Here is an 11,916-nt window from a genome sequence, read left to right as displayed (position 1 = left end):
CACGTTTAAAGGAATATTTACAGAAACCCAAAGAATCTCTCTGTGATGTGAATATTTACTGAGAAGGGCAGTAGCCAAGTGTAGATATCTACATCCCCAAATGCCTGATCAAATTTGAAGAGCTCTGGGTCAATAATAAAATCACGCACTGCAGGTTCACAAATTTATGTAAGATTATTTTTTATAAGCATTTTAATAAAGGCCTATGTGAAGTCAAACAAGAACCGTTTGTACAATGAATTATGTAGGGAACTTTTAACTACAAATGCAAGACATCAAGAATATATTCACTTTTTGGTTTATTAAAACAAAACTACACTTCTGTGCTTCTTACAATATATTGACAAGCATAAAAATCAATCAATGTTTCCAAATGTTTCACCCACAGCGTCACATGGTACTTTATAATAAATCTTTTTATAACAATCTGACACTTCTCTGTACAATGGGCAAATAGTTTAACACCTTCCATCAAGGCTTTTCAGAATGTTAGACGTTTAGAAATAAAGTCAAAAGTCTCTTTCAAATTCAATCATTAGTTTGTATTAAACTGAAATGCCAGATGCTAAGTCTCAAGTTCCTAAAATGTGTTTTAAAAAACAGATTTACATCCAAATTAAATCTTATAAACCTCAGTGGTAAGTCCTATCGTTTCTAAACACTAGAACTATTTGTGGATAAAAAGCTGCATTCGATTGTGCAATATTTTCTTCTAGGTTTGAATGAGAATCTTAATTTTTTATCCCAATTAATCCTAGTGTTAACTTTGCTACTTTCAGTGAAAAACCCAGATACATTAAGGGCTGGTCTTTCATCCAAGAAAAGAGCTCTGACCACCTATACTATAGTTTTCTGTGCTCATTGTCTCCAGGGGAGGAAATATACATCCATTAAATGCAACATTTGATTATACAAAATGCATGCAAATTCTGCCTCTGTGCCACATGGCAGTTCTTGTTTTGACCCCTTACAGAACTACCTAACATAGTGTTTCCCAAAATGTCTTCTATGACCCTAAGGAGAGGTCCATAGGTGTCCCAAAGGGGGAAAAGGCCCTGGCACCACACAGATTGGGAAATGCTGGGTTAAACAGGCTTGGTACTGGCAGGCCCTGAGCCCTTACTGCACTAAAGTGCACTGTGAGTTTCTAGGAAAGAGGGTCCGTGTGCAAATTTATTTTACCAGCAACACTTTTTCTATATACAAAACACCTATGAACATCTCACAGAGCACTCATATACATGGAGAACTTTGGGAAATGCTTTTCCCCTTCAGATTGGAAATTCCACAATCTTATATTCATTGCAATCCCTGATGTTTCCTCCACTCACTCTTGTGGCTTTGTGAGACTTAATAGATCTGAATAGATCTGAGAAGACTCACAGTACTGTTACTAGTTCTACACACTTCATGCTAGTTCTTTCCCTTTGTTTTTCTTTAAATTTTGAGAGTGAAAATTCCTTCTCCTCTTTTGAATTTCTTAGGATTTTCTCATTTTCAAAGAGTGCAATTTCACATTGCTTATTATTGGGTCTTTTTGTTTGCTTTTTAACTTGAGTCACAGCTTGTCTTCCCCTGGAGGACATGCATTTCAGTTTTATAGAAATGCAACAGAGTAAACGGTAGTAAATTATTTACAAGCACCTAGTTTGTTTAATCTTACATGAAAGCCATTCGCTTTTGGAAAACAAGAATAAATCTTCGAGCAAGACAGTGCTATCTGGAAGCCTTACTGGGATGATGGATGTTCGTTCAGTAACGAGGCACTCAAGAATGAGCTGTGCTAAAATTAACTCGAGGGTGAGCTTGTCTGGATGAGCAGAACTTTGGTTGAGATTTGTCTTCCTTAAAAAAGGTTTTCAAAGCACCAGTTAATTACAGAAAGCATGCATATTTATTCTCACAGTGAGTTAAGTGGCGAGAGAGCTAGCAAATCATATATTGCATTCCCCAAAGCATCTGCATAGATTTCTAGAAAACAAACCAACTGAAAGGGAAAAATAAAGCCAGAGAAGCCATTGTTCCCTGCTTAGGCTGGTGCAGCAGTAGCTCTTAGCAGAAGTCACAGGCGGGGCAGCAGAATCCACTGGGAGGTCAGTCCCAACCTTGACTTAAAGGGTCTGAGTAATCCTTGGTCTATAATTTAGTGGATGAGTAAAAGAGACTAGTGAAATATTTGCTTGCCTAGACAAGGAACACACAAGGGGATAAATAAGTCTCCCTGGCTGTTCCCCCAAACACAGAGCTCCATCCTACTTAGGAAAAAGGAATGCTACACAGGGAAGACCCCACTTCACACCAGAGACGCTGCAACACTGACAACTGCTTAATAGTACGTGAACGCCTATAAAGAAAACATATATTTTAAATGCGGAATTTGAGAAGAGTGGAAGAAAATCACAAAAGCATGGCATTATTGCTCTGAGTTTCAAAAGCTTCATACAATGTGAAATACCAATTAGTACCTTTCCTTCTCGCAACGCACACAGAATATTCATGAGATATTATTAGTGTTTAAAATCCAAGCTGATGAAAGCACAAACTTAATTCTCAGTACTTTTCGATTAAATTCAAAGATTACCTGCAATACTCATCATGGAAAATTCCTATTCCATAATACCATGGAGAGAAGAGAAGGAACAGTAAGTTGTTAGAAAACGTTTAATATCACATGATTTTTAAATCATTATAATTACCACAATTAGCTAACGATTATGATCCCTGCTCACAAAAAGGCACCTACATGTTATGAACAATTTTTCATAATTATTTGCCACTATGTGGCATCGGGGTTTAGGAAAATAACCCACACACGTTTTTAAAGAACCATGGTTTTTTTCTTCCTCAAAGCTAAAAACCCTATAAATGCCTCCGACCATTTGCCAGTCCGCAGGGCTATCACATATACCGTCCAGGTTGTACTCTGCCCAACGTGAGTGGGTACCAGCCACCCAGAAGATGTGCAGTGCACGACCTGTCTGAATGGCATGAGAGGACTGGGTCAGTAGCCTGAAGCCAGGGCACTTTAACACAGGCTGTCAGGCCAAGCTAATAAGTTAGTACAGTTGCTCTCTCTAGGAAACAGCTGTACCTGTGATAGGCAGGTACTACCTGAGGGGTGGGAAGGTATACAGACGTAAAACAGGAGTTGTTCCTAAACACTTGCTGGTCATTTGAAACTCAATGGCACTTCTTCACATGAACAAACGTTTTCGAAGTCAGTTTTCTGGCCAGGTTTATCTTGAATTTCGCCAGCCAGATTTATTTCCTGGTGTTAGCTGTTTGGTCACATTATCTCTATTCCTGACCTAAACTAATACTGTGTCTTCACTTAGCTCTTAAAACACTTTCTGCATCTGACTGCAACAGACAGCACAGTGATACCTGGGTGTGATGTACATTAGCCCATTCATTTGTAAAGCACTTTAAGATGAAAAGTGTTCCCACTTAAAATTTAGTTACGATTGACAAGGATAAAACCCAAAAAACAAAAACCAACAAAAAAAATCCAGGGAATGGATGACGCAACTATTTTTAAAGGAAGCATTAACCATTAATCAGAAAATATGCCAACAAATTACCTGACAGCGTTAAGTATACTATCTATACAAGATTCAGTTCTAGAATCAACTACATTTTTGTGTCCATCACAGTAATTAGTCCTTAACAGTTATACTTAAAATGTAAATCTTTAATAAACTCCAAAATAATCGTTTGCGATTTCATTTTGTAATCTACTGATTATGAACTGTGAACGGAGGCTGAGGGCCCCCGAAGTGTGATCTGTAGGCGGCTGTGTCACCTCAGAGTCCGATGATCACAGATCATGGAGGGGAGAAGGCACTTGTCTTCCAGGAGGTCACATCAGGACAGGTCAGGCCCGACCACACGATGGCACCTTCCACTCTCGAGCCACAGGCAGGAGCCTACGAGGGACTCGTCCCACACTCGTCACTGGCCAGATGTGCCAGGAGTTACCTACAGCACCACAAAACTCAGAATATATTCTAGGAGTTTTTGCCGGTTGCACTGAGGTAGAAAAGTGCTGCTGAGTTCTAAAACAGACACTCTCTTTTGTTTGGTCTCTTTGAAAACCTAGAGAGAAAGTTTAGATTAAATTAAAGACAAACCAAAAAGGGTCGGGGCGGCGGGGGGGGGAATTTCTATCACCAACCCTGCTCTGTGTCCTAGACCAGAAAATGCAGTAAGGCACGCAGAGCCATGTGCGGGCTTTAAGTAAACGTCCACGTAGGCGTGTGCGAGTGTGGGGTGGGGAGGTTATGGGGGCAGGTGTGGGGTTTTGGGGGTGGAGTTCAACCAGTGTACTATATTTTTAAATTTATGTTGGAATAAAGTCACAAATATTCCCTTACAAAGATCACTAGTACCTTCATGGAACTCATGTTCCAAATGATATGTGAAGATAAGGGATACATGAGGATACTTCTAGAAATATTGGTAAAAGCACAAGAAAATAACTGAAGGGACTTCCCTGGCGGTCCAGTGGTTAAGACTCCACACTCCCAATGCAGGGGGCATGGGTTCGAATCCCTGGCTGGGGAGCTAAGGTCCCGCATTCCGCACAGCGCAGCCAAGAAAAAAAAAGAACAGAACTGAAAATCATACGGCGTAATTAACACCCCACCAAAACCGCAGCAGGATTGTGAAACACACTGACACCTTCGTTTGGAATGAAGATGAAAACCAGGAACATTCTGAAACATTCAAATAAATCTGTGCTGATGGACCTCACCTTCAACGTGCCCCTTCTTCTCCCAACCCCCAGAAATGCCTGCATGATTAATCCAGCAGAAACTGCTTCTCCCAGGCTTCAGCCCAACACAAAGGTGCCTCACATAGACTAGATCTAAATGGAAAGAAGACAGACGTGAACACACTCTTTTATACCATAAGCAGGGGACACTCACCCCAATATCCTTAAACATTTTCACAGCATTCTTCACAAGACAATAGGTGGCACTCTCAGCTGTGAAGAAAGAAAAAGCCCCTGTCAAACGTTTAGGCCCAGCAACAAAGTAAACCCCAATACCCACAGTCAGAGCGCGGGAGGCTAGGGAGAGGGTCAGAGCAAGTCCCAGGACTGGGTCAAGCTCCCTTTCGCTACTGGCAACCTGTGAGGCCTCAAAGGATTTGCCGTTTCTTTAAAGCTACTTTGTCATCTTTTAAGGAAAAAAGAGGAGAGAGGAATAAGGAGAGAAACAGGGAGCGAAGAAGAGATGGAAGCAGGGAAGGACAGAGAGAAGAAGAAGGGAAAGAGAAACACCCAAAACATCCATCTTGAAGGACTTTTGTAAGACTCAAGACAGTGTGTAGAAATTCTTTTAAACTGCACAGTGATGCATACATGACTACTACACCAGTGGGACCAGAAAGAGCACAAGTCTAGAGGTTGGGAAAAAAGAATTCTAAACGCAGGTTGCCCTTTAACTAGCTATGTGATCTGGAATAGTGTCCTCATCTATAAAGTGAGGTGATTCTAGCTCTAGATAGCAATCTAGAGATATATCTAGGGATACATCTACACATCTATCTATCTATAGAAAGAGAGATCTAGATATCTCTAATAACTATAACTAGATATCTCTAGATAGATTATCTCTAGATCCCTCATGGCTCTAAAAATTATTGATTCAAAGTAGTTTCAGTCCTAAACCGTAACTGTATAAAATGCTACTCCCACCCCAATTACACCTCTTCTGTAGCAGACAGTACCAAGTGCCGGCCAGTATGGGGGGCAAATGAAACACCCACTGCTACTAGGTGTGCAAACTGGTTCAGCACTTAAGAACTGCTCGGCAGTACCCACTAAAGCTGAACCCACCACACCCTGTGACTAGGCAATTCTCCTATACAGCCCAGCATAAACGAGTCCCTGTGTTCACCCAAAGGCACATTCAAACATGTTCACAGCAGCACTATTCAGAGTAGCTCTGAACTGCAACACCCAAATATCCATCAATGATGGATGTGAATAAATAAAATGTGGTAAATACTTATACAGTGGAATACTACAAAGCAACAAGAACAGACAAACAACTACATGCAACGACATGTATGAATCTCACTAACAAAGTTAAATGAAAAAAGCCAGACATAAGAATATCTATCTGTATCATTCAATTTATATAACACACCCAAACAGGTAGTAGTAGTAATCTATGGAGTTAGAGGTCAGGATAATTTTGCATTCTTTTTCCCAATTATCTACAAGGAGCAGATCCCTATAATCGAAAAATGTGTAGCTTTTAAGAGAAGCCAAAACAGGGTCCCACATACCATACACTGCAACACTCCTTTCTGTCCTGGTTATCAGGTATTTGTGCAGCTTCTGCAGATACTCGGGCTCTGGAACAGGACCACTGAAGTTGTGAATGAAGATGGCAGCAGAGCTGTAGGCCTCCAGCAAAGGCCCAAGGAGCCTCTGCAGGAAGGTGATGAACTGCTGGTGCTCCTTGGACTGGCTCACCTGGGAGGGGAGGGGCGGGAGACCCAGTCACTGGGGGACAAAGGAACCTCCTCAGAGCACCAGCAGCTCAAGAAGACGGCCTCTCACTGCCTCCACACAGAAGCGGCCTACTGCTCCGTGTGCGCAGAATCGCCCCTGGAAATGACTACTGGTTCTGACATGCGTTCTTTATTGTAACCACTGACATTCGAAGTACTTGAGGTTTGCGCTCATTGAACAGCTGCCTAGGAGAAATCGTCATACTTGAGAAATTATGTCATCACTGTCATCACTGAAAACAGCTGCTCCCGAGGCCGGACCCTCCAGACTTTGAAGCCTGGCTCGACGGTCACTCAAGTGCACAAAAAGGCCACATGTCGAGACCCCTGAGACCATCTCAGTCCCTCCCATCCCTCACTGCCTGCCATCCCCACGTGGCACAGCGGGGAATGGTGGTGGTGATGACAGGGTGCTTTGGGCAGTGGGCGCTCTCACTGCACCCCTCTCCCAAAACATGCACGTTCAGACGAGCCTCTCTGGAGTGTGGAAGCAAGATCACTGCCCCATCTCGAAACTAATAATACCCAACATGGAAAACCTCCAAAAGTCATTTGGACTCTCCTGTGTGTGTGTGTAAACTAGGGGTATTATCCCACTGCAAAGAGAGTAATCCACTTAGGGTATTCAGAAGAGAAGGGTCATTATTACTAATTTCTAAAATTACAAATTAGACAAAATTGCTTTTTCTAAAGCAGGGACAATCTTTTAAAAATCAAATTTTCTCCTGTGATAGGATTTGTCTTAATTGAAGGCAAAGAGCTTGATGTAGGAAATTCTGGGAGAGATGGCAAGACTGAGCATGGCTCAAAAAGAGCACCCAGGCCAGTGGCAGCTGAATATTAATTCTCTCCCATACCTGGTACGGTCCTGCCTTGCTTCAGTGATGACTGAACAAAACCACTCTGCCTCTTTAGGAGTGAGTGCAGGTGTGGGTAAACAGGTGTGCACCTGTGCATTCTGATGAGAGGGTCATGAAAGGTATCACCTATGACGTTCATCTTGCCGAATTTTCAGACTCTTGTCTCTTTTTCCATTTATCTATACCCAAACTGAACAATTTAAGGTATTAATTCAATTCAAACAGTTTCAGTATCCTAACTAGGCAGAAAGCACCCCAGATAGTTTGTGGGTGCTCTGAACGTGAATTAGTCACCAGAGTCCCAGTTTATAAGAACCTCATAGGGCTTCCCTGGTGGCGCAGTAGTTCAGAGTCCGCCTGCCAATGCAGGGGACATGGGTTCGTGCCCCAGTCCAGGAAGATCCCACATGCCGCAGAGTGGCTGGGCCTGTGAGCCATGGCCACTGAGCCTGCGCGTCCGGAGCCTGTGCTCCGCAACGGGAGAGACCACAGCAGTGACAGGCCCACGTACCGCAAAAAAAAAAAAAAAGAACCTTACAACTTGTGGAACATAAGCCTCAACTCATCACTGTCACGTCCACCAGAACTCCTCACCCAAGTACCTTCAGGTAGCAATCTCGCTGCTCCTCACCAAAATCGCTGTCTTCATCTTCTTCATCACTTCTCCAAGACAAAGGTTCAGGAAGCTTCTTGTCCCACTGCTGCTCAGCAACACCAGGACTAATATCCTCCTGATCATCTGGCTATGCCAGGGAGATGACCAAGAGTAAATAAACGTGCACAGGCACGCAAACACCTGCCCGCTGGACCCCAGACAAAGCAGTCCTCTCTCATTCCCTCCCCTACTCTGCTCTGTTTAGCCATTCACAACATCAATCCACTGCCCTCTCCAAACTCAAAATCACTCGGAAGACAGCAGGGGAGGGAAAAAAGAAAGAGTGAGGGCGAAAGCTACCAGACAGATCAAATAAAATACCCTTCCCTCTCCTAAATTGGTACCTATTTTCTCAGGCCATACCCTCTATACTAAAGGTGCCAAAATTAAAACAAAATCTCAAAAAAGAAAAATGCACATGTGCAAGCTACAAGCACACAGATATGCAGAAGAGCTGATCTTGGAAGGCAGACTTCTGGATGTCAGGGAATCTAGTCAAGATATGTCTTGCACAACACCCATTACACAAAAGGAGCCAAAATATTAAGCAGTCCCAAAGGACATTTATTCTCCCCATTCTTGTTTTTCTCTTCATCTCATCTGGACTTGACAATATATCGAGTGGAATTATTGGTTCAGGTGGCTGGTAGGAAAGATACTGAAGAGCAAGAAACTAAATAAAGGCAAACAAAGGCAAGCATGTGCTCTTACCTCCGCCACTGTAAGAATGCCATACTGGATAAACCTGCCTACTGTTTCGTGGCAAATTTGGTAAAACGTCTGGCAGGGCTAAAAAGAAAAGGCATTTCAATGTAAATGTCACTGTCCTCCACTTATTTTTTTAAAGACAGAAAATAGCATATAAGGTAGCTGCTGGATACTTCCACAGTATCACCTGCCTCCCTCCACTGGGCAAGCCCTAAGAGTTCCGGTGCCCGCCCTCTTGATGAGTGCATGTCGTGGACAAAAGAAGAGATCTTGTAACCTGACTGGCAGAGCACCCAATGCAGCACCACCTGCAGAGGGGGCTCCTGAGCTGTGTCTCCCCGAGTGGAGCAAGGCCTTAGAAGGGCTGCTTGTCAGGACCCTACACCTGTTTCTTCCTTTGTAAGACAATTTCTCTGCAAAAGCTATCTTACAGTAAATGTTGTACACAAAGGTGGTGGATGAGGAAACACAATATGTATTCAAATAACTCAAAAAAGACCCAAGTGAAAGACAAGGTCAAACTTGAGAGCCTTATCTACCCTGTCCCCTCCCGCCCTGCCCCCAAGATTCATGCAAAACAGATTCCCCAACAGGACCACATACATATATAAAGAACGCTGTGGAGGAGAGCTGTACTCACAATACCTGTGCTCATAAATGTCCCAGGGCACATTCATTTAAGTGGAAAAGAACAGACTTTAAAATATAAATTCTATTTGTTGATGATTTTGAGGAAAAAATTTCTCTACTGCTTAATATGTATGCCTCATTATAAATGCCTAGAAGTATTTAAATATAATATAAATGCTCATTAGTTCCGCTGGGCCTTGCTTTCCCCATTTGTAAAGGAGAAGGGGTTGAGCAGATGAGTTTTAAGACTGTTCCTGACTCTTATCTTCTACGGTTCTATCATCCACGAGTGGGCATGTTAATTATTTACAAAGCCCTGACCCAGTGGCTTAAGCACAGTAAGAGCTCAATAACTCTGGATCGCAGTGATAGAGAACGCTGAGCCATCTGTCCTATCACACCTCACAGCACGCGAAGGGTTCGCTGGAGCACTGACCCCAATAGCAAACCAAGATAGTAACGACATAATGGTTTGGTGGTCATTGAGACCCAGGAGCAGGATATAAAGCTTCAATAATGGGCCAAAAGCTCTCTAAAAGGAAAGCATTTTATGATTTCACAAAGACGCTCAAGAAAAAGAGAAGAGGCAACACTAAAGAGTCTTCACTTACGAGCGAGATGGTGCCTTCGTTGGAGAGCAGGTAGCACAGGCTGGCGGCCTTGCGCACCAGCTGTTCCTGGCTGATCAAGCTGGGAGACACAGGCGCTCCCGGGCCCCTCTTCTTCAGAACTGCGTAAAGGCTGCAGGCTGAGAAGTAAAAGCTCAATGAGGCCGGCAGCCTTGGGTCTCCAAGAACAACTTCAACTGGCTCAGATTAGCTGGATCACCTCAACAGATTATTAATACATCAAAGATAATTATCTGCATTCACTGGAGAAATTTAAGTAAATCCCTTCAGAATTTACTTCTTGTGATTCCATGTGATCCCAACCCTATCAAACCTTCCTCAGAAGCTTCCATCCCGTCCACTCTCCGTCTCCTCTGTTGCCTCCACTCACTTCACTGTCATGTATGTCTCATCTCACTTAGATTTTCAGCTCATGAACAGCAAGACATCCTACCTCTCCTCCCTAGTAAAACGTGTACTACTATGCATACAGTAATCCAGTTACTACTTGTTGAACAATAAATGTAAGAATAAGCGATAAACAGTGACATAGCAGATGACACTTTTGTTTGAAAACTAAAACTATAGCAACACATTCCCTCAAACAAGGGGCTATCATCCAAACTGAAGGAGACACCACCATGTGCTTTTGGCCATTTTACTTGCCACGAAAATATTTCAGGGGCCGACATACCTATGATGGCCTCCATGATAAAGACGTGGAGCAGCCCATTGCTGTAGAAGTTGAGTTCAAAGACTGATGGGACAGTTGTGCTGGGAGTAATAAAAAATTCATCGTTCCTGCTGGTGTGTGTGATTGTGATGCAATTGCCCAGCAGCTGTATGGCATGCATGACTACATCTTCTGAATTTCCTGAGAAACCCAGGTCAAAATCGCGAGCCAGGACTTCCTCCTTCATCACAAAGAAGTCCTCCACCAGTGTGGAGAGATCAATTCCCTAGAGAAACAGACAGAAGTGGTCTCTTGAGAACAGAAAAACTCCTTCCCAAAAGATGAAGAGACCGTTCCAAGGATTTTTTTTCTTGCCTTGGCTTTCCTGCAGCTCGCTGTTGGCACATACAGAAAAAGAGCCAAAACACCGTGTAAAGAAAGTCAGAAGACTGGTTAAAAAGCTGTCCCCCAGGAATGTCAAGGTACTCCACATCCAGAGACTACTCTAGCCACAACATGTGACACGAGCACGTAAGATCACAAAAGGGAGAAGCCACCATCTGAAAGTGAGAAGTACTTATTTTTTAGCAAGAATTTCCCTCATTCTAAATATTTATCTGACAAATATTTATTTGGTGTCTACATACCGGCACTATGTTTGGTGTTGAGAACATGACTGTGAGAGAGACAGACAGACAGACAGACACAGTCTTTCCCATCACAGGGCTTAGACAAGTGTATTGTGGGAAGGCAGAGCGCAGGTCCAAAATACAAATCAAATAGCTTGGAAACCATTAGCTATCAGAATACTTTCCGCGTGCTGATGAGATACGCCTTATTTACATTAACTGAGAATGTCTTACTGTCATATAAAACAGTCTCTGAGGTTTTTTTATGTAGATTTCTTCCTCCATCAGGTGTAAGCACCTGTCGGCAGAGCCCTTAGCTTATTTTACTGTTTATCTCACAGGACTAGCTGGAAGGGGGCCAAATCTATCAGTGGACAAGTATTTGAAGAGCTGACAAAGCATTTTCATGCTTTCTATTGAACTCCAGGTGACACTGCAGACATACCTGCCTGTGTCTGTAGAGGAGCAGGCAGGCCACGATGTGTGTTGACATAATGGCACAGGACTTGCTAGCGGCTGGAAGGCAAACACAGATCTTTAGTTGCACTTTTTTTTAATACAGCTAAAACTTTTTAAAAGTACCTAAATCTTAATCAGGAGTATTTAAAATTATAAAAGTCCTCTGCCA

At 42.9% G+C, this 11,916-nt stretch overlaps 1 protein-coding gene across 5 annotated transcripts in view; it reads right to left on the bottom strand.

Annotated features, from left to right (window-relative positions):
* Positions 1–282: 282 nt before the first annotated feature.
* The window catches only part of GPAM (glycerol-3-phosphate acyltransferase, mitochondrial), a 42,726-nt gene continuing 31,092 nt past the window's right edge, over positions 283–11,916 (bottom strand). For all 5 annotated transcript variants that reach the window (XM_067709416.1, XM_067709418.1, XM_067709415.1 and 2 more), the window contains 8 exons: positions 11,734–11,804; positions 10,681–10,945; positions 9,990–10,126; positions 8,752–8,829; positions 7,988–8,128; positions 6,298–6,487; positions 4,929–4,987; positions 283–4,095 (listed from right to left, as the gene is read on the bottom strand). In XM_067709416.1, the coding sequence (XP_067565517.1) occupies positions 3,979–4,095; positions 4,929–4,987; positions 6,298–6,487; positions 7,988–8,128; positions 8,752–8,829; positions 9,990–10,126; positions 10,681–10,945; positions 11,734–11,804 (1,058 nt within the window). In that variant the 3' untranslated portion in view covers positions 283–3,978. The remainder of the gene's footprint in view (positions 4,096–4,928; positions 4,988–6,297; positions 6,488–7,987; positions 8,129–8,751; positions 8,830–9,989; positions 10,127–10,680; positions 10,946–11,733; positions 11,805–11,916) is intronic.

This window comes from Pseudorca crassidens, chromosome 16, assembly GCF_039906515.1.
Source record: "Pseudorca crassidens isolate mPseCra1 chromosome 16, mPseCra1.hap1, whole genome shotgun sequence".
Classification (NCBI taxonomy): Eukaryota; Metazoa; Chordata; class Mammalia; order Artiodactyla; family Delphinidae; genus Pseudorca; species Pseudorca crassidens.
The sequence above is the reverse complement of the archived record's forward strand: the minus strand, read 5'-3'. Positions and strand labels throughout refer to the sequence as shown.